General features: G+C 41.8%; 1 protein-coding gene across 6 annotated transcripts in view; it reads left to right on the plus strand.

The window, feature by feature from the left end:
* Positions 1 to 19,369, plus strand: part of MAPK14 (mitogen-activated protein kinase 14) — a 74,872-nt gene extending 55,503 nt beyond the window's left edge. Inside the window, exons 9-12 of one of the 6 annotated variants that reach the window (XM_003986062.4) lie at positions 10,621 to 10,700; positions 13,039 to 13,117; positions 15,948 to 16,121; positions 16,938 to 19,369. In XM_003986062.4, coding sequence (XP_003986111.1) covers positions 10,621 to 10,700; positions 13,039 to 13,117; positions 15,948 to 16,121; positions 16,938 to 17,005 — 401 coding nt within the window. In that variant the 3' untranslated portion in view covers positions 17,006 to 19,369. Of the gene's footprint in view, positions 1 to 6,544; positions 6,625 to 7,457; positions 7,599 to 9,647; positions 10,489 to 10,620; positions 10,701 to 13,038; positions 13,118 to 15,947; positions 16,122 to 16,937 lie in introns of those variants that run through there. The other 5 variants (XM_003986061.4, XR_006597709.1, XR_006597710.1 and 2 more) reach the window with 5 other exon arrangements.
* The last annotated feature ends 682 nt before the right edge of the window (positions 19,370 to 20,051 follow it).

A 20,051-nucleotide genomic window follows, 5' to 3' on the forward strand; every position in this document is an offset into this window, starting at 1 on the left:
AAAAATAAGTAAAACATAAAAAAACAGAGTTGGATGCTTAACTGAGCCACCTAGGTACCCTGAAAGGCTGTTGGAATTTTGATAGCAGTTGCATTGAAGTTTTAGATCACTTTGGATAATATTGACATCTTAACAATATTAAGTCTTCCTATCCATGAACACGAGATGTCTTTCCATTTTTCAGTTCTTAATGTCTTTCAGCAATGATTTATCATTTTCATTGGACAAATCTTTCACCTTCATGGCTAAACTTATTCCTAGGTATTTTATTCTTTTAGATGCTATTGTAAATGGAATTGCTTTCTTAATTTCTTTTTCAGGTTGTTTATTATTGGTGTGAAGAAACAAAACTGATTCTTGTTGACTTTGTGCACTGCGTCTTTACTCAGTTTATTTATTAGCTCTAGTAGGTTTCTTGCAGATTCTTTGGTTTTTCTATCTGTAGGATCCTATCATCTGCAAATAGAGATGGTTTTAATTCTTCCTTTCCAGTTGCTGTGGCTAGAACTTCCAGTATAATGTTGAATAGCAGTGGTGAAGTGAGCATCCTTGTTTTGTTCTTATCTTAGAGGGAAGTTTTTCAGCCTTTCTCCGGTGACTATGATTTTAACTGTGTATTTTTCATAAATGCTGTTTATCATGTCAAGGAAGTATCACTTCGGAGAAGTTCCTTTGGATTCATAGTTTTGTGAGTCTTAAATCTGAATTTCAAATCTTATTAGATTTTATTTAGATTACACTGAAATTTAGTTAATCTCATGTGATTACTGGTATTGCATTGGACAATGCAGTTTTAGATCTCTATAAGTCTTCTTCGTATTCTACCTTTTTCTCATTTTTTTGTGGTTAGTCTCCTCCTTGAGAGATGCTTTTAGTACTGGTTGTTAATAATCCTTGGGGTTCCCCTAAAGGTGTAAGAAATACTAATTTTTGTCTTAAAACTAAGTATATATTGTTAGGTTTGAAGCTATTCTCATTTATGACTTTGTAGAACACTTTTTCCATCTAGCTCAAAAACAGGATTATTTTTTTAAAGAATGAAGCCTTGCCTTGGAAGTCCAGTCAACTAGGTATATCAGGTGGACACAGCTGGTGAACTTCACATTAGAAGATAGTGAGGATACAGAATGTCCCTTCAGGCATAGGGCTAGCCTATTTCAAATGCCATTGGTTTTGAGAAGAGTGGCCAGTTAGAAAATGGTATTACCAATACTTAATAGTCTGTAGTGTAAGGAAGAGAGAAAATGAGTTTCAGAGCCCTGCTACACATCAAATACTCTTTCCTCTTCTGGAGACCACAGTGTTTGTTTGCTGTCATTTTCCTTCCCTAAGTAATCAAGTGAATTTCCTTCATGTGTAAAACTTCTTTTCCTTCTTTCATTAAAAAAAATTTTTAATGTGTTTTTATTTTTGAGAGAGAGAAACAGAGTGTAAGCAGGGGAGGGGCAGAGAGAGAGGGAGACACAGAATCTGAAGCAGGCTCCAGGCTCCACACTGTCAGCACAGAGCCTGGTGCAGGGCTCGAACCCACAAACGGTGAGATCATGACCTGAGTTGAAGTCGAATGCTTAACTGACTGAGCCACCCAGGTGCCCCTCCTTCTTTCATCTTAATGGAAGGGGTACCTTTAAGATATTAACCTGAGGATAATGGGGCTGTTGAGTTATAATCTACTTGCCATTAGCTGCTGCCTTACTCCATATGAATTTCCTTAGTGTATTAAATTTGCTCCTTAATTCTACTTTATTTATTTCTTTTGATTTTTTTTCGAACATTTTGTGAAATACAAAAAAAACAAAGAATAACATAATGAACACCTATGTTCACAGCTCCCAGATTATGGGCTAAAACACGCCAGTAAAAAATTTCTGATGTACCCCTTGCTGTCACGTCTACCCCTCACTTGCAGTCACTAGTTTCAAATATTCTCTCATTTTACTGTTTTTTTAATTAAAAAATAATAAATAATCTCTACCCCCAGCATGGGGCTGAAACTCACAAGCCCGAGATCAAGGGCGGCATGCTCCACTGACTGAGCCAGCCAGGTGCCCCTATTGTCTCTCATTTTAAAGCAGTTTCATGGGGTGCCTGGGTAGCTTAGTTGGTTGAGCATCTGACTCTTGATTTTGGCTCAGATCATGATCCCAACGTTGTGGGATCGAGCCCCTGTGTCGGCTCTGTGCTGAGCATGGACCCTGTTTAAGATTTTTATCTCTCTCGTCCTCTCCCTTCTGCCCAACTCACGTGCTCGCTCTCTCTCTCTTAAAAAAAAAAAAAAAAAAAGTTTCACTTTAGACACTGAAAGCAAGGTCCTAATAAATGCCGAAGAAGAAAAAAAATTTTACTACATTATTTGCCTTTTCTTCTCCAACTTGACAATATATTTTCCCAGAAAAGGTTGGAATTTTCACGTGTGTCCACAAACCTAAAGTACCTTAAGAATTTTAGTGTGTGTGACAGTGAAAATGACTATTTTGACAACCAAGAAGAGAAGAAAGTAGGCCTAAGTCTTCTAGTCCATCCTGTCTGTCATAGGAAGGTTTTCCACCCTCCAGACATTAATGTTCTGGCTTTGTCTAGAACACTTAGAGGTGAATAGAATATTGGTTTTTTTATTTTCCTTCTGATTACCCCATTAACCTTAGGTTGATTTCCTCATCTATTCATTCTACCTATTACTTTTGTTACAGAGAACCTAAAGAGTAATCTTGGGCCTCAGTGGTTGTTTTAGAAAGGACCAAGACATCTATGATTTGAATTTTGACAATTTGATCATTATAACTGAAACACATGTTTGCCTAACAGGAAAAATTTCTTCTATCTAGGGGGGAAAAAGGGTTAAACCAATTATGAAGGATGGCTTGTTGTGGAGATAAGTAATTGTCATTATGTGATAAATTTTGCTTTGCTCTGCTTATGTAGCTGCTTGAAGCACCTTCTGGCCTTAACTGCCTGGACAAATTGTAGTGGCCTTACAGTAGCTGGTACTATTGGAAGACTGACCTGTATTTCAATGGATTTGCCAGCTCTTGGAGAACCAACCTATGGTGATTTCTTCTGAGGTCTGCATGCTTTGACTTCCTTCTTACAAGTGCTTTTAGCTACTAAGTAGATTCTTGTTTTGCATTGTGTGCTTACTAATCTCCCAAGTATTGGCTATCATGCTGTAGCAACTCTCTTTGCCCATAGCCCTTACACACTCATGGCATTATACTTGTGTACTCTTCATGGTGTAGACACTTCAGTTGGAAGGTTTGAGGGCTTTGTTAGGCCTGATATTAAGCGAAGCAACTTTTCTGGACTACTTTTTGTATTTAGACTTTCCATCGAGTATGGTCATTACAGGCTTTTTAGGGCAAGGCAGAGGGCTGGAGCTGAGTTAGAAAGCATATTACAACTAGTCTTTTCAAGCCAACCAATATTTATCAAACTATACTGTGGAAGGTGCTGGGGATAAGATAGTACCTGTCCCGCAAACCAGAGTGATCATACTCAGTGGAAAGTGAGTTATAGGAGTTACCAGAACAAATGTCTACTCTCTCATTATAAAATAAGACAGAGTGATAAAAATGCTATAATAGAGGTACAAATAAGTTATTGAGAAGAAGTAAAGTAATTCGAACTTAAGATGTCCGGAAAGACTTCACAGCACAGTTCTTGTTTGAGTAGGACTTTGTAGAATAAATAAGAAAAGACTTGATAGGAGGGGAGAATGGAGGATATTCCTGCGTATGACTTGCATAAATAAGAAGGTGGAAGCTTAGAATTGCCTAGAATATTTGGTGTGCGTTGAAGCAAACCGTCTGAGGCAGTCAGAAAAGAAGCTTGATGCCAAGCCAGGGAGGGCCATGAGGGGCTAGGAATTCGGGCTTTATTCTTCAGACGTGTGATTGTTTTATACTGGCAGAGACACGGGGCCCCCAGCTCATTGCTGTCGTGAGCCTCTGTGACTAGTGGGAGTGCCACACTCTTCAGGTATGATGCGGTGAAGGTAGGGCGGTTAAGAAACTCAGCCCAGAGTCTTCCGGCTTCCCTGAAGGGAGCATAAAACTTGACTCTCATTTCAGTAGTCAGAAGTCTCTTAAACAGGAGTACCAATCTCAACAGTTTTATTTCCCGAGATTAATTTTGACGCACATATTGTAAAACTCCCTGTTTAAGAGTTGAAGTAGTCTAGTTGGTTTTCATATATGACGTACTTTGTGTTGTGGGAGAGCTACCCAGTTAAATTTGTTCCTGAAGAGTGTGAAGGGACTTAATACTTGTAAACTGAACCAATTAAAATGGGCAGAGGGGATCCTGTACTAAATTCTGTTGTCATATAGCTAATTTTATTATTTTATTCATTTTTTAATGTTTTCCTATTCATTCTTGAGAGAGAGAGAGAGACAGGGCACGAGTGGGGGAGGAGCAGCGCAAGAGAGAGACACGGAATCTAAAGCAGGCTCCAGGCTCTGAGCCGTCAGCACAGAGCCCAGCACGGGGCTCGGACTCACAAGCCGTGAGGCCATGACCTGAGTGGAAATCGGACGCTCAACCGACTTGAACCACCCAGGCGCCCCTTAATTTGATTGTTTTAAAGCAAGACCATATTCGTCCATCCTCCCCTCTCTGTCCCCATTATCGCATGCTTTAGTTTTTTTTTTTCTTGTCAGCACTTTGAACTAAGAGTCAGTATTGAAATTTTAACCTCCAGAACACATTGATTTTTGCCATTTGCAGATGACAAAATTCTCTACTATATTTAATTTAGAAATGATTTCTGTGAGTGGACTTGTTTCTAATTTAACCTTGTTTTCTACAGAACACAAATTGTTTGGGTCTAGGCTGGGGTTTGGCAAACCTTTTCTTAAAGAGCCAGATAGTAAATATTTTAGGGTTTGGGGACCATATGGTTTCTGTTGTAACTACTCAATTCTGCTGTGTAGGGTGAAAGCAGTTACAGACAGTACATAAACGAATGGGCATGGCTGTGTTCCAATAAAACTTTATTTTCAAAACAGGCAGCAGGCTGGGGTTTGCTGACTCCTGTCTAGAATGTTCTTCCATTTAAGCCAATTTCTTAGCTGGGGGTGGGGGTGGGGACGGGGAAGAACAGGGCAAGATGCCAGTGATATTGCGTAAGTAATTCCTGTAACTCAGGCAACTGTGGTTTGCAGAAGCCATTATTTTAAGTTACACCGTATTACCTTTGTATGTGTAATCATAAACAGAAATATTTTCTTCCATCCTCCTTTCCTTCCTGCTTCCTGAGGAGAAGATCTCCTCAGATATTTCGAGTGCCCACCATGTAGCAGATAGCAGGCTAAGCACGGGGGATAGGTGGCAGTCAGGGTGGCCCGTGCCCTCACGGAGCTGCATACAGATCAGCAGAGGTGACAGAAAGCAAACGAAGTAATTATAGATTGACGTTTGCAAGCATTGTGCTGGGGTAGAGAATACAAGGAAGAAGGGGCTTTCTTATTTAGAATGTGGGGGGAGTCCTCTCTGAGGAAGTGAGACCTGAGGTTGAGAAGGATCTAATATGCCAACAACCTGACAGGATGTGTGATAGGCACCAGAAGACAGTCATCCTCCCCTCCTTTTCCCCGAATGTCAGTAGAGACGTGGATAAACTCTCACACTTTCATAGAGAATGTTAAAAGCTTACTTTATATAATTTTTTTCTCTCCCCTTTTAACTTCCTTTTTGGGCCAGACTAAAGGCAATAAGAACAAACGAACAGTTTCTGTCTTCTGGTTAATATATGCACATACGCGGAAGAGTTGGCTACCCGAATAAGGGTTTGGACGTTGTAGCCTATTGTGTAGAGCCTCTGGGATGTGTGAGGTTTGTCACTGCGCTTGTGAGATGGAAAACTCTCCTGTTCTGCTTCATGATGGCGCTCCTGAAGAACACGCGGATGCAGTGGGGGAGTGGGGCCCTCTGCTGGCCGACTATCACTCACAGCTCCTCTCTGCCTGCTCTAGCCATTGCAAGAAGGAGAGGTTTCCCAGAGGGCACGCTCAAGTGGTGTTAGGCCCTGGGGTAGTCGCAGGCTCCTGTCCTATTACAAGCTCCTTGGGTCAAGCCTTTTGGGGGAGTATTCCCAGGGGAGCTTGGCCAGCCCTAGCTCCTATGCTCTGCTGCTCTTTCTGTTCGTGTAGCACTCTGCTTACCAGTGCTTTCTGCTCAACTGGCTTCTGACGCTTTGGTGGAAGGCAAAGAGGTTAGGTGTGGACTGAGTGAAGCTTTTGTGCTGTCACCTGCTGTCTTTGACCCAGCTAAAGTCGCTTCACTTTACTGATGGGTAATGTTGACAGATGCCCGGAATGAATATAAATTGGGGGTGTGAGTGGTAGTATTTTGAGTCTTTGCACAGGAGGAACATGTTCTACTTGAAGTGACCATCCATGGAAGCCCTGATCTAGGTTAATTCACCATTTTGGCTTGGCTGGGGGTTTTCACTTTTTGTTATTGGGGTATTTTGTTTGTTTGTTTTGTTGTCATTTGTGTTTTTTATTTTTATTTTGTCCCAACATTTTCCTTTATAGTCCACCATTAGATATTGATCAGTTGAAGCTCATTTTAAGACTCGTTGGAACCCCAGGGGCTGATCTTTTGAAGAAAATCTCCTCAGAGTCTGTGAGTTGATGCTTTGATTGTAATTATCTGCCCTGTTGGGAGCCTCTGCCGCTTCCCTCAATCTGTACTTTGACCTGGGTATGTTTGTAAGCACGTGTGCCCTTTTGTGCTGACTTCCAGGATGAAGTATAAGTGTGTGTGTATGTGTGTGTGTGTACACATTTGCTCACGTGCATGTGTTTCGTTCTCTATTGGAGTACATACGTAGATCATGACAGCTGGTATTGAGCAGTCGTGTCCCAGTAAATGATTTGAGATTCTAACTCATTCCAAGAGATCAATGGAAAATTGGTCTCTGTTACCAAGCCCTGACATCATTTTCCTCAGCAGTGTCACATATACCTGAGCTCTTTTTATATTCTGGTTAGTGCTTGCTCTCAGAGCATGAGCTTCACCATGTACTAGTCTAGCTTCATCACCACAAGGATGAAGTGTGCATTGGGTGCACGCTACTGCCCTTTTCCAGAAGTTCCTGCTTTTTATTGTTTTAGAATCGACAACTCTACATCTTGTATAAGTTGTCTATTCTCAGCAGGGCCATCTCTCCACCCTGTCTCCAGACCAGTCCTAGTACCTCACATCCACTGGAGTTGGCTTGTAAATCCTTCCTCCCACAGCCTGCCTTTGTAATTACAAGTCAAATAACCTGAGAAAAAGCTTTAGAGCTAATGCTTTCCTGCCTCTAAGCAGGGGTTTAGAGAGAAGCCGTGGGAACGTGACTCTGGCTTGCTTTGGCTCCGATTTCCTGCTGTTGGTCATTTTCTGGGGCCAGAGATAAGAGAGAGATCATGAAAGCTCAGCCTTTCTCCCTTTTCTCCTCTGTCTGCCGCCAGGCAGTTGACTAAAAGGGAAAAAGAGCTGTGGAGCCAAGCTCCAGTCGTGCCTTCCTGAATTCTCGTCCCAGCATTCTGACTAACGGGGTCCCTTTGCCCAATTGGAAGGACTGCTGGGTAGCTGGAGGCAGGCTTGAGCAGGTGAGTTTGAATGGTTCATCGTCTCCCTTACAAAATAAAGAATATTGTCATCTGGTATGTTTCCGGTACATTCCTTTAAAAGACCACAAAGTCCAGTGTATTTATCAATTTCTACTCTGAGGGATGTAAGAGACTGTGCTGGCTCTATTATTTTGTTTCATTTATTTATTTAAGAAGAAGAAGGAAAAGCACAGAAAAGCTGTGACTTGCCTGAGTCATGCACTGAGTCACTTGGCAGAGCTGAGCATAGATATCAGATGTTCTGATAACATGATCTCTAAACTTGAATCTCATGCGATTGCACACTATTTTGAAAGTCATTGTCAGAGTTACTGACCACAGTGTTAACCCAAAGGAGTGTTTTCTTTTGCTTTATGAAGTGCAGAAGCTGGATAGAATGAATCAAAGAAGATACGAGATGCTGCGTAGTGAGGATGGTGCCTTATTGTTTTAAATGCATTTGCTGAAAAAACCGGTAATAGAGAAAACACGGGGGCAAGGGAGCGGGGTTGGGAGGAAGTTCAGTTTGTTTACTGATAGTACTAATGAGACTAAGATAGTAAATTCATTCCCTGTCTGGGAAAGGCTGTTAGTGGCTCCTGCTTAGTCGTGTCTCCCACCCCAACCATCCACCTTATAGGTGTGTGCTGTTAGTCATAAGAATTTCTAAAAGAAAAAGCATGGGTAATATAGTATTTACCTATTATTAATCCATCATTTATTGTTAAGAAAGAAACAACATCAAGTGCCCAAACTAATAATGAGATCACCTTTATCTTCGGTGAAATAGGATATATTATACATTTCAATAGCTCTAGAGTTGGGCATAATAAAATGGGGTACCAGAATATAGAACGCACTCAAATAATATTGTATTGAGTACAGGAATAAGAAAGTGTTTTGTTTTTTTTTCCTACATGGTTATGGCGAGTAGATAAAAGGGGTTTTAAACTTTCAAAACGGTAGACAAGATTAATTTGATGTCAGTGATACTCCCCAAGTACCAGTTTATTTTAAAAGCACATGATGTGTAGGATACATGCTGTGTAAATAACAAAGCCAGGTGAGGAAACCTGTGTAAAGGTATTAGAAATAAAAAGAAAAATTCATTAGTGAAGGAATGTAATAAAAAAAGAAAGCCAATAGCTATTTTCATCACTCGTGAAGAATAGTGAGGTAGTGATGTCATCACTGATGTAGAAATTCAATCAATAAATAATAAGACATTGTAAGAAAATGCAATAATGGGTGGGCTGATTGAGAACAAGTTGGGATGTGCTGGGAGAAAAGGGGATAAAATGGGTCATGGTGGATGGCTGAGGAGAGAGTTTTTTGGTTAGTGACCCAACACCTATAGTAATCAGTGAAAGAACAAAAAAAATCTCATACTAAAAAAGCAAAAGCCCTTTCACTGACTCACATTTTTCTCTAGAAATCTATTCTTCCTAACCTCCTGACAGGAAGGGGGTATAAGAACCTATTTGACTAAAGGAAACAAAGACAGAAAACGCACAGGCCAAGTATTGTTCACAAGAAAGACAAGAGAGGTGGCAGGATTTTAAGATTTTAAAACCCAACTGGTGTTCCACTACTGCAGGGGTTTACTTAGCGGGCCCCCTGTGGTTACATTTCTTGGCATGCAAAGTAACGTTCGTTATGTAACTTGCTTAAAGGTAAATCTAAACTTTGTTGAGAGAAAGTTAAAACGACTTCATGCCACCTTTTGAATCTGCTGGCCTGTCTTTGGGCCGGTGTGAAATAGAATGTGACAGGCGGGGTGGAGCGTGTGGCCCCAGCCCTCTCCTGATGGCCAGCCTTACACACGTCATCCGACCCCTAGGGCATTGGAGCTCTGAGGAGGAGTTAAGGTGAAAACTTACTGAAGGGAGCCACAAAGAAATGTAATTACTTGACCAGGGTGCTCACTGAAGATGCCACGCCAGCCGCCAGCCGCAGCGGGGAACAAAAGGTTTAAGAAGAAAGGGAATACAAGACCATTTTTATTGAATTGTGTTGATTTTCAAAATCCCATCACTTCTCCTTTAATAGGAACACATGATAAACTGGCAGTTCTTACAGCACTTTGGAGGCGGGGGAATTGTGTTAAAGCTGATGGGACAGCACGAAGAGGAAAGTTTGGAGTGCCGCTTACATACGCGCGCGTACCTACAGAAGACCTCATGGTTCGGTCCCGGCAGACTGTTTTGTAGGCTCCCTCCCGGCTGTTTATGAAGTGGAGTCAGCCTGTCCACCTGTTAGAGACTTGTGGAGGAAATCACTGAGGCTTGCTAGAACACCATCAGTGGCCTGTGACTTCTGTTCCGTCCTTGCCATTGGCTTCTAACTTTCCCCCGTGTCTCCTGTTTCTTCCTGTGTGTTTGTGTGTTTGTGATAACACACAAACTGTGTGTTTGTGGCATGTTATAAATGTACCACGACTAATGTCTTTGAAACTTGGCATTGCTTATCAGCTCACACACCCGGCCATGTCTTACGTTTGGAGGGGTGGCGCCTTGGAGAGTCACCAGAACCTGTGCCACAAAAATTTAACCTCTTCCTTGAATGGATGTATTGAAAGTTTTATTTTGTCCAGAGCCAAATCAAAATTTTCTGAATCCTCTCCATTTACCTCCCCCCCCCCCCCCCCCCCCATCCCCAAGCAAACAGGTTTAGGCCATCCTGTTGAAAACAGTTCTCTGGCTGGCATCCTGGATCACAGGGCAGTCTCTTTCCAGGGGGCCTAAAATATTTCATGTTAAAGATGATGCTAAAATGAAAGAAAAGCAGTTTTTCTTATCTGCATGGCCAGTCACTGGCTGCATGCCTAATAACTCTCATGCCATTCATAGAAGTGTGCCTTAACATACAGCCTTGGGCTCTGGCCTGGGGTGGGGGTGGGGGGAATGAGTGGGTGGGTTTTTCCTTTGTTTTGGGGTGGCTTTTTTGGCCTTCTTAAAAACTTGAGTTGGAAGTTATTTTTTTGCACTGTATGTTTAACAATGCCCTTGACTAGGCATCTAAGATATTAACCAGCTTCAGCAGATTATGCGTCTGACGGGGACCCCCCCTGCTTATCTCATTAACAGGATGCCAAGCCATGAGGTGAGAACAAACAGACTGTATAGGGATATCCAATCCAGAAGGCCACATTTCATTTTATTGCCACTGTATAATCAACACAGTTTTTAATGTCACTGAGTGCTTTTGCATGTGCCTTGAAGGCTACTGATGACTGCCTGTGTGCTGTTGCAAGATGTTGACATTTGGGATAAAATGTCATCCAATCCTATGGATTGAGAATATAACTTACAGGCTTGTAAATAGAAAATGATATTACTTCTATATTTGGGTTTTATGAATTTAGTGCTTAAGAGACTGTTGTGTGTTCCTAGTTAGGGTATGTTACCATCTGATGGCTTTAGGCTGGAAGTGTACTTAACTGAGGACCATTAGGATGGTCTATTCGTCAATTTTTTATAATGAGCAAAAGAGTATTATTCCTTTAAAATACAAAAAATCAGTAAAATATCCAACACTAATAAGTACTGTCTTTAAAAGAAAATATGTAAATAATATGGAATAAACATGAACACTGATACAGGATAAGGTGTCTTCTTGACCAGTTCTTACTACTTAATCTAATGCTAGCTTTCTTATCAGAGGTGATTGGGGCACTTCTTTCCTTAGAAAGAATGCTTTTGGGAGCCAGGTTGGCATCCAGAGGCCGTTCCCAGCAGCTTTGTTTCTATTTCAGCTATATTTCAGTCTTGAAATTTACCTTTTTTTAAAAAAATCTTATTAGAGGGATGACTGTTCCCTGCATGAGACAGACAGGTCTCTCTTGCCTCTGTTTTCCCTTCATCCTTTTATCTTACGCTCAAGTAGGAAGGGATTACAGCCATGTGGACAGTCGAGTTCTTTTCAAATCGGACTCAACGGCTTTTCAAAGCGGACTTCTACTTGCGCCACATACAATGACTAAGAAGGTGAAGTTACCCTAGCAACCAGAACTTTTTCTAAGGTTGTGTGTGCGTGTACATTTTTACACACATACAGCGTACACACATACGTTTAGTGTTGAGCCTTGTTAAAACAGGAATTTTAAGGAAGTGGTTAAGATAAAAGAAATTTTATCTCAGATGGACTGATAGTGAGTGGGGTTTACTTTTTGAAACAGGGATGTCCATAGACATAGTTTAATACCTAATCTCTGAAGTACACATTTATGAGTTACATTTGTATTTATATGATTACTCTCAAGACCAGTTTTTGGCTTGCCTTGGTAGAGCTATCAGTCCTGAATAATATTTGGTGCCTTAAGTTCCTTAGGGTGAAATTCAGAACTTGTGAAGTTGAAACACCCTTAGTGAATGAGAGCAAACTTTCTAAAGGCAACAGTGTTGGCAGTTAATGTCTATTGAGCCATCACTCTGAACCAAGCACTGTGCTGAGGAAGTGCTGGCTTATTATCTCTAATCCTCACTGCAGCCTGGTGAGGTCAGCATTGTTAATCTCATTTTACAGAAGAGGAACTCAAGACTTAAAGAGAGTAAGTGACTTACCCAAAGTGATAAACTCAAGATACAAACTCAAGCCTGTTCCACCGTAGGGACCAAACTAATAACAACTATATTGGTAATATAAATGTTTGTGTCAGAATTTTAGTTTGAAGCTCTTTCATAAACTTTTATCGTACTTGAGTATCACAGTGACTGTATGTTACAGGCAAGCCAAATACTAATATCTAATACTAATATTTTGCAGATGAGGTCACTGATGTGTTAGCTGAGGACTAGCCCCAAAAGATGTACCTTCTAAGTGGTAGGGGAAAGATTTCCGCACAAGCCGTGTAACTTATAACCCACTATTGTTTGTTACTCTTAATAATTAGTGTTTTTTAAATGTGTTCAAGACTCTTAGAATAATATACTAGGCTTATGTTTACTTTCTTGTTACCAAGATTACTTTGTTAGCAAGGTTTAACATGAATATCCTTTTTATGTACCAAGAGTACCTACTGAGATCAGCACCATCAGAAGACGGCTAGTCCTAGACTCTCCTTAGGAGTACCAATCCCTGTGCTAATTTTAGCTTTCTAGGAAGGCTGTTTCAGAAAGGGGAACTTCTTAGATCTCCTGGCCTCTTTTTTTTTTTTTTTTAAACTTCTGATCCTTTGATCAGAAAGCTCTTAAAAGGGAACTTAATTGGTTAGCATTCTCATTCACTTGAAATGTAACTGTGAGAGATAACCAGAATAAACAAAGGTGATGATCATACATAAGGCAGCAAAAGAGAAGTCTTTAACTGAATATCAAAGACAGTCATAAACACCGAGGCTAGCAGATTTTGTCAGTTAACACTTGTTCCTTGGCAGGACTGAGACTCCGGGAGCAGTAACATTATTGAACAAAGCCATTTTGAAAACCTTTTATTTTTACAGGCAAGAAACTACATTCAGTCTTTGACCCAGATGCCGAAAATGAACTTTGCAAATGTATTTATTGGTGCCAATCCCTTGGGTAAGTTGATCGTATCCTCATCTCAAGGATATTGACTTGTTTATGACATAAATTGGGGATCTGAAGAAGAGTTTTTCCTTTTGATTAAATAGGGTACCACTGGGGCACCTGGGTGGCTCCATCAGCTAAGCGTCCGACTTCAGCTCAAGTCATGATCTCGCGGTTTGTGAATTCAAGCCCCACATCGGGCTCTGGGCTGACAGTGTAGAGCTTGCTTTGGATCGTCTGTCTCCCTCTCTCTCTGCCCCTCCCCTACTTGTGTGTGTGTGCACGCTCTCTCAAAAATAAATAAAACATTAAAAAAAAAAAAGGGAGTTGCTTTATTCCTTAAAGCTAGGGCTAATAGATGCTTTGGTTGGCCTCTAAAAGTGTCATTGCCTGAGCCTCTAATTCCCTGATTCAAGGACTGTGCAGTGGACAGTGCTTTTTAACGGCAGACACAGAAAAATCAGATCAGGGCCTTCCTATGACAGGGAGGGGGCAGTGCTATGATAATAGTATAATCAACCTTCTCTCTTTTCTGAAGATTGTGTTGTGTGTGTTATATGTCACATGTTATATGTGCAAGGCTGTGGGATGTTTTGGAATCTCTCAGTGGGTCCTCCCTCTCCTTATGGGTCCCAGCAGCTGCGCTTCCCATTTAGTTTTATCCTCCGAGGGCTGATAATCACGACTCCCTCTTCAGGTTGTAGTGAAGGCTGAGTGGCTTTACCGTTTTAAGTACTTCTTCCATAGTGATTGTTGCGAGTGATTTCAGTGTTACTGTGATAATTCTTACAATAGCAGAGATGCTCACCTTTTTTGAAAAGTTGGGCAGTTCTGGGTGAGCCTGTGTCAGCCTTGGAGATCCTAAGTGTGCCAGACCTCAGCTGGGCCACTCTCACATCCAAAAATGAGTCCACAGACTCATCAGGGGTATACAGAATTCTGCGCGGTCGGTTGAGGTTTGCATCTGCCCTGGTACGCTCCCGTTGGCTTTGTATGATTTATTTGAGCTGTAGTATCCAGTTCAAGGATCTGTGAGAAGCTCTTTTTGAGTCGTAAATACGCTAGGATGTTGGGAAATCATGTTGTATGCTGGTAGCTTTCTTGTCTGTCATTCTGTTCTGAATGTATTTTCATCCTATCAGTTCATGTTTCAGACCTGGCAGTGCTCACTGTTTGACTTCCTCTTAGCCAACTCAAAGAGACTTGTTAACTCACTTTTCTAGAGAAGGGGGGAGGTATGTGTGTGTCCCAGCAGTTTATTTAGGTCACATCCATCCTTCTCTGGAATCATGAATTTAAATACTCTCAAAAGAACTGGATACCACCTAGCAATACAGACTGCAAATGAGTTGAATGGAGGCTTTGGGCCATCTGGTGTTCAGCACTGCACTTGTCAGGATTTAAACATGCCTCATAGCTCACTGCCAAACAGTGATGTCATACAAAGAGTTTCTTCTTGCAGACAGAACATGTTGTTACTGACCATGAACTTGTGCCCAGCATATTAACTGAACAGGAGTACACCGACGATGTAAATAGTGACAGCTGTATTTTGTCAGTCACTGGCATCATGTTTAACTGGCATTCTCAAAACATGAATTAAAACTTAAATTGCCCTTTGATGTGGTGTGTATATTTGTATCTGTCAAGATCTTAGAGGAATCTTTTTCTTACCCCAACCTTATTCCTCATCAAGGTATTGGTTATTAGGACCTGGTACTTTTCACCCTAGGAAACCCAGTCAAATGCAGTGTGTGACCCTTAACTGGATCTTGGTTTGGACAAACTAGGTATAAAAGACAACTTTAGGATAATTGGAGAAATGTTAACATAAGCTGGATTTTAGATGATATTTGAGAATTATCTGTTTGTCAGATATGATCGTTTTGTGACTATATAGAAAGATGTCTTTATGCTGAAATATTTAGGGGTAAAGTACCATGCCTATCACTTTATTTTAAAATGGTCCAGCAGAAAACACAGTTAAGTAGATAGATAATGTTTTCTTGTTTTTTTTTAAAACTTTTTAAAATGTTTATTTATTTTTGAGAGAGAGAAAGAGAGCTTGAACAGAGGAGGGGCAGAGTGAGAGGGAGACACAGAATCCAAAGCAGGCTCCAGGCTCTGAGCTGTCAGCACCGAGCCTGACATGGGGCTTGAACTCACAGACTGCAAGATTATGATCTGAGCTGAAGTCAGATGCTTAACCGACTGAGTCACCCAGGCGCTCCTAGATTATCTTAATTGTTGGATATGGGTGGTGGTGGGCATATGAGTATTCACTGTACTATTGTTTTGTACACTGAAATTTTTCATAGTGAAAATTTTATTTCCTTTATCCAAATACCATGTCTCGCCCACACACCCATGTAAAACCCTCAATTTGTTCATTGTTTGAAGATCTGTTTAATGGATACTCATTGCCTTATGTCAGTAAATAAACAGTGCAAGCAGACAAAAAATAAAAAAACAAAAATCAGGCTGCTTACCTTTTCCTGATTACTTTGGTTATAGGCTTTCATTTTGACACAGTTTGACTACAGCGGTAGCAGTTTGACATTGGCATTCCACAAAAGCTTGTTCAAACAGAATCTCAGTTATTTTTAAAAATTGCTCTTTAGTAATGTATTCTTAAAAAGCACGAGACAACACACACACACACACACACACACACACACACACACACACGAAGAAGAGGGATAATGTATCCTAGAGCAGACATTTAGGAGGAGAATTCTTTTGTTTATTATGAAGAGTCAAAATTGTGTGTTTGCTTAATAAAGCATAATTTTTTGCTACCATGTTAAAAACTTTTTTTTCCTTCCAATCCATGTACTGATAGCGGTGGACTTGCTGGAGAAGATGCTTGTACTGGACTCAGACAAGAGAATCACAGCGGCCCAAGCACTTGCACACGCCTACTTTGCCCAGTACCATGATCCTGATGATGAACCAGTGGCTGATCCTTATGATCAGTCCTTTGAAAGCAGGGACCTCCTTATAGATGAATGGAAGAGTAAGTCATAAGAGCAGGATTAACATCTAGTGTGAGGACTTAGATTTAAAAATCTTTCTTAGGTGAGCCACTAACCAAAAGCTGTGGGAAAATAGAATTTCTGGTTATAACCGACTTGTTAAAACTTGTCACTAGTGTCTTTGATGCAGAACGAATATGTTTCCCTGATGGCAACTGTCTGTTGTAGATGATACTCTCTAGACCTTTGAGGTGCTTCTGTCTGGTCTGATTTTGCACACAGCCCCTCACATCTGTATAGAGCTTTGAGGTTCTCAGAATCTGCATTTACAACATCTCTCTAAGTAGGGAATAAGGTATTTTTATAGTTTTACAGTTGATAGAACTATAGAATTATAGTTTTACAGTTGATGGAGAGTTTTTATCTTGTCTGTTACCTTAGACCTAGTTAGGGACACAGCCAGAAATGGAGCCTATGTCTCCTCTATGTCCAATCTCAAAGTCTTTCCATAAAACACACATTCAGAACTCCAGTTAAATCCCCAAGCCAAAATTACCTGTTGCTGTAGCTTGCAGGAGTGCTCTGTTATTCCTGCTCCAGAGAACTTTAAAGAGGAGACACTGAGGAATAAAACAAATAAGTAAAAATAGTTCTTTCACGTGTATCACTGAACTGCCGTGTAATCACACGTTCCATTAGGATAGCGCACATAAGCAATGAGGCGGTTCTTTGAAGTCGCCCATCAAACCATTAGCCTGCACGGGGAGGAAGGATCTCGAACTTAGAAGCTTCGAGTGCTTGCCAGCAAAGAGAATCATCTGAACCCTCACATCCTACTTTTCCTTCCCAATTTCCAGGCCTGACCTACGATGAAGTCATCAGCTTTGTGCCCCCACCCCTTGACCAAGAAGAGATGGAATCCTGAGCACCTGGTTTCTGTTTTGTTGATCCCACTTCACTGTGAGGGGAAGGCCTTTTCATGGGAACTCTCCAAATATCATTCAAGTGCCTCTTGTTGCAAAGATTTCCTCCATGGTGGAAGGGGTGTGTGTGTGCGTGCGTGCGTGTGTGTGTGTGTGTGCGCGCACGTGTGTGTGCGTGTGTGTGTATGTGTGCACTCCTGTGCGTGTGCATGTGTGTGTCTGTTTCTGTGGGGGGTGGGGGGTGGGGGGTAAGAGAATATGAGCAAACTATGATCACAGTGACTTCATGTGGGGTTCCAGAAGCTCTGTGGCAGCCACTGCTTGCTCTTTGTGAGAGTCAGCTCAGGCAGGCGAGAGCTGCCCTCTGGTTAGGGTTTGTCAAATGCAAAGTAAAAAATATTAAACGTCCCAGATCCCAGCCATGCTTTTGCCATTTTGGCCTCTCCTGTGGCCCCGCCTTGCGGTGGGGGGTAGACGCGCCTGCATCCCACAGTGGCACAGAGAAGGGGCTCACACTTTCTGGCTGCTTCAGAAGCCGTCCCTCAGCGACACACGCAGCCGAAAAGGACCAACTGGCTTCTGTGCACTAGTCTGTGATTGACTTTGCTTAATATGAGTCTCCGAACTCAGCAGGTATGTCTGAAACTGTAAATATGCTTGTGCCTTAAAAGGAGAGAAGAAAGTGTAGGCAGTTCGAGAGCGCGGCAGATGAACGTTCTGAGCCAGGCAAGTAGTCAGGTTGTTGGACGGCCACTCGTGAACCCAAAGTAACCAGGGAGCCCCTGGAGGCATCGTGTGTGCATGTGCGAGCATGCGTGTGTGTGTGCTTCTCTCCCCCTCACCCCCCCAGGTGTCGCCCTCTCTCTGCTCGCCCCCGACCTTCAGTGCCAAGGTCTCACGCATATGGGCCCCAGCAGGCAGAAGCCGGTTCTTGCTGTCAGTGTACTTCCTGTGTGCTCTTTATTCCCAGCAGAGTGATGATGTGTTTTGCACGTCTTGCTATTTGAGCATGCACAGCTGCTTGTCTGTTCTCTTCGGGAGGCCCTGGCGCCTGGCAGGTTTGCCGGTGAAGACTTCTTGGGTAGTTCAGAGCCCACGTCACCTCGGCCGATGCCACGGGCAGGTGACATCCTCTCTCCAGTCCCAGTGCTATTTTGTGTTGAACACAATTGATACTCTAGGTGCTTTTGATGTGAAGACTATGAAGAAATGGAACAGATGGGTGGATAGCATTTTCACTCTTGCCGTCTGGTTTTTGACAAACTATTTATAGGGAACCGTCACGGGAAGGATCAGGGCTCTTCCCGGGAATATCTCAGACTTTGAAAAACAAGTTGTTCTCTTCACTCCCAATAGCCAATGCTAAGAAATGCTGAAAATCAAAGTGAAAAATAAAAACTCATGAGGCCAGAAACTCCTTTTGCTATCTTTGTCTAAACGTGGTTATTAGAGAAGTAACGAGGTGTCTTTTCCACCCGTCTTTGGGAGAGGGTCTTCTTGGCAGCTTAACATTGACATCTTGGTCTTGGTTTGGGGAGAAAAAAATTTTGTTTCAGAATTTTGTATATTGCAGGAATCCTTTGAGAATGTGATTCCATTTGATGGGGAGAAAGGGCAAATTATTCTAATATTTTGTATTTTCAACTTCATAAAGATGAAATATCCTCAGGGGTAGAGAAGAGTTGCTTCCTTAATTTTCTGAATTTCAGGCATCTTGTGCCCCCTAAGGGCCCACGTATTTAAACCTTTTGTGAAATAAGAAAGCGTAAAGCCACTTCCACTGTTGGTGGCGCGACAAAATCTTGTATTTGGGACAAGGTGTATCCATTTCTGTATCACAGTGCCGTGGCGCATGCCCTCCGGAGGGACGGGGAGCTCCCCTGAGTCAGCTGTGGAGCGAGAAGGAAGGAGGCAGGCTGATGGGTGACCGCACCTCCCCTGAGATTCTCCCCCTCTTTAAAGAAAAATGGACGCAAAGGCCTCATCTCCTTTATGTGCAGTTCAAATCCTCACAATCCACAACAAGATGAATTTTATCGGCCGTGTCTGATTGTAAATGCTAGTGTGATTTCCTGAAGAAATACTGCCCTGAGTATTTTTCATAAAGGTCTTTGCACATGTGATTGTGTATGTGTTAGGAGTCTGAATATGCTCCAGGAGCCTGGACTCGGCCGGAGCCTATGGAACAGCTCGTTGGTTTCTGAGCATCAGGCTCCCATCTCCTGATTTCTCTGAACAGAAAGCGAAAGAGAGAATGAGGGAAACTGCTATTGTATTTGTATTCATGAACTTGGCTGTAATCAGTTATGCCGTATAGGATGTCATACAATACCACTGGTTAAAATAAAGCCTATTTTTCAAATTTAGTGAGTTTCTCAAGTTTCTTATATTTTTATGTTGATTGCATTTTATTTAGTGCACAACATGGCATCATATCGATGTTCTTTCCATTGTGGCCTGGCGTACATCTCTGATAGATCTTAATATCACTCCTGAAATTTAGAAAACGCTTACAGAGGTCCTTAGTTGTCCACTTTATGGGGAAGCAGATCTGAGTCACTGATGGGACGGATAGAGCAACTCGCAAATAAGGTATAACACAGCAGGCTCTGTATTACTACACTTGGGTGTCAGAGTAGCCCAGGACAGGGGTCCGCAAAGTATGACCCCAGAGCCAGATCCAGTCTACCGCCTGTCTCTGTATAGCCCACTAAAAATGGTTTTTACATTTTTAAGTGGTTGGGATCAAAAGAACAGTATTTTTGTAGCGTGCAAAAAATAAGATTCAAATTTCAATGTCTGTAAGTAACATTTTATCAGAACACAGTCACACATTTACGTATTTTCTGTGGCTGCTTTTGTGCTGCAGTGACAAAGTTGAGTCGTTGCAGCAGAGGCCATACAGCTTACAGAGTCCAAACAATTCACTCTCTGGCCCTTTACAGAAAAAGTTTGCCGACCCCTGGCCTAGGACTTCAGTCTCCTCATGTGTAAAATGAAGTTCGTTTAAGTAGTTGTTTGGGTTCTTTTCAGCTTTGACATTCTATC

The sequence above is a fragment of the Felis catus genome, chromosome B2 (assembly GCF_018350175.1).
Source record: "Felis catus isolate Fca126 chromosome B2, F.catus_Fca126_mat1.0, whole genome shotgun sequence".
NCBI lineage: Eukaryota > Metazoa > Chordata > Mammalia > Carnivora > Felidae > Felis > Felis catus.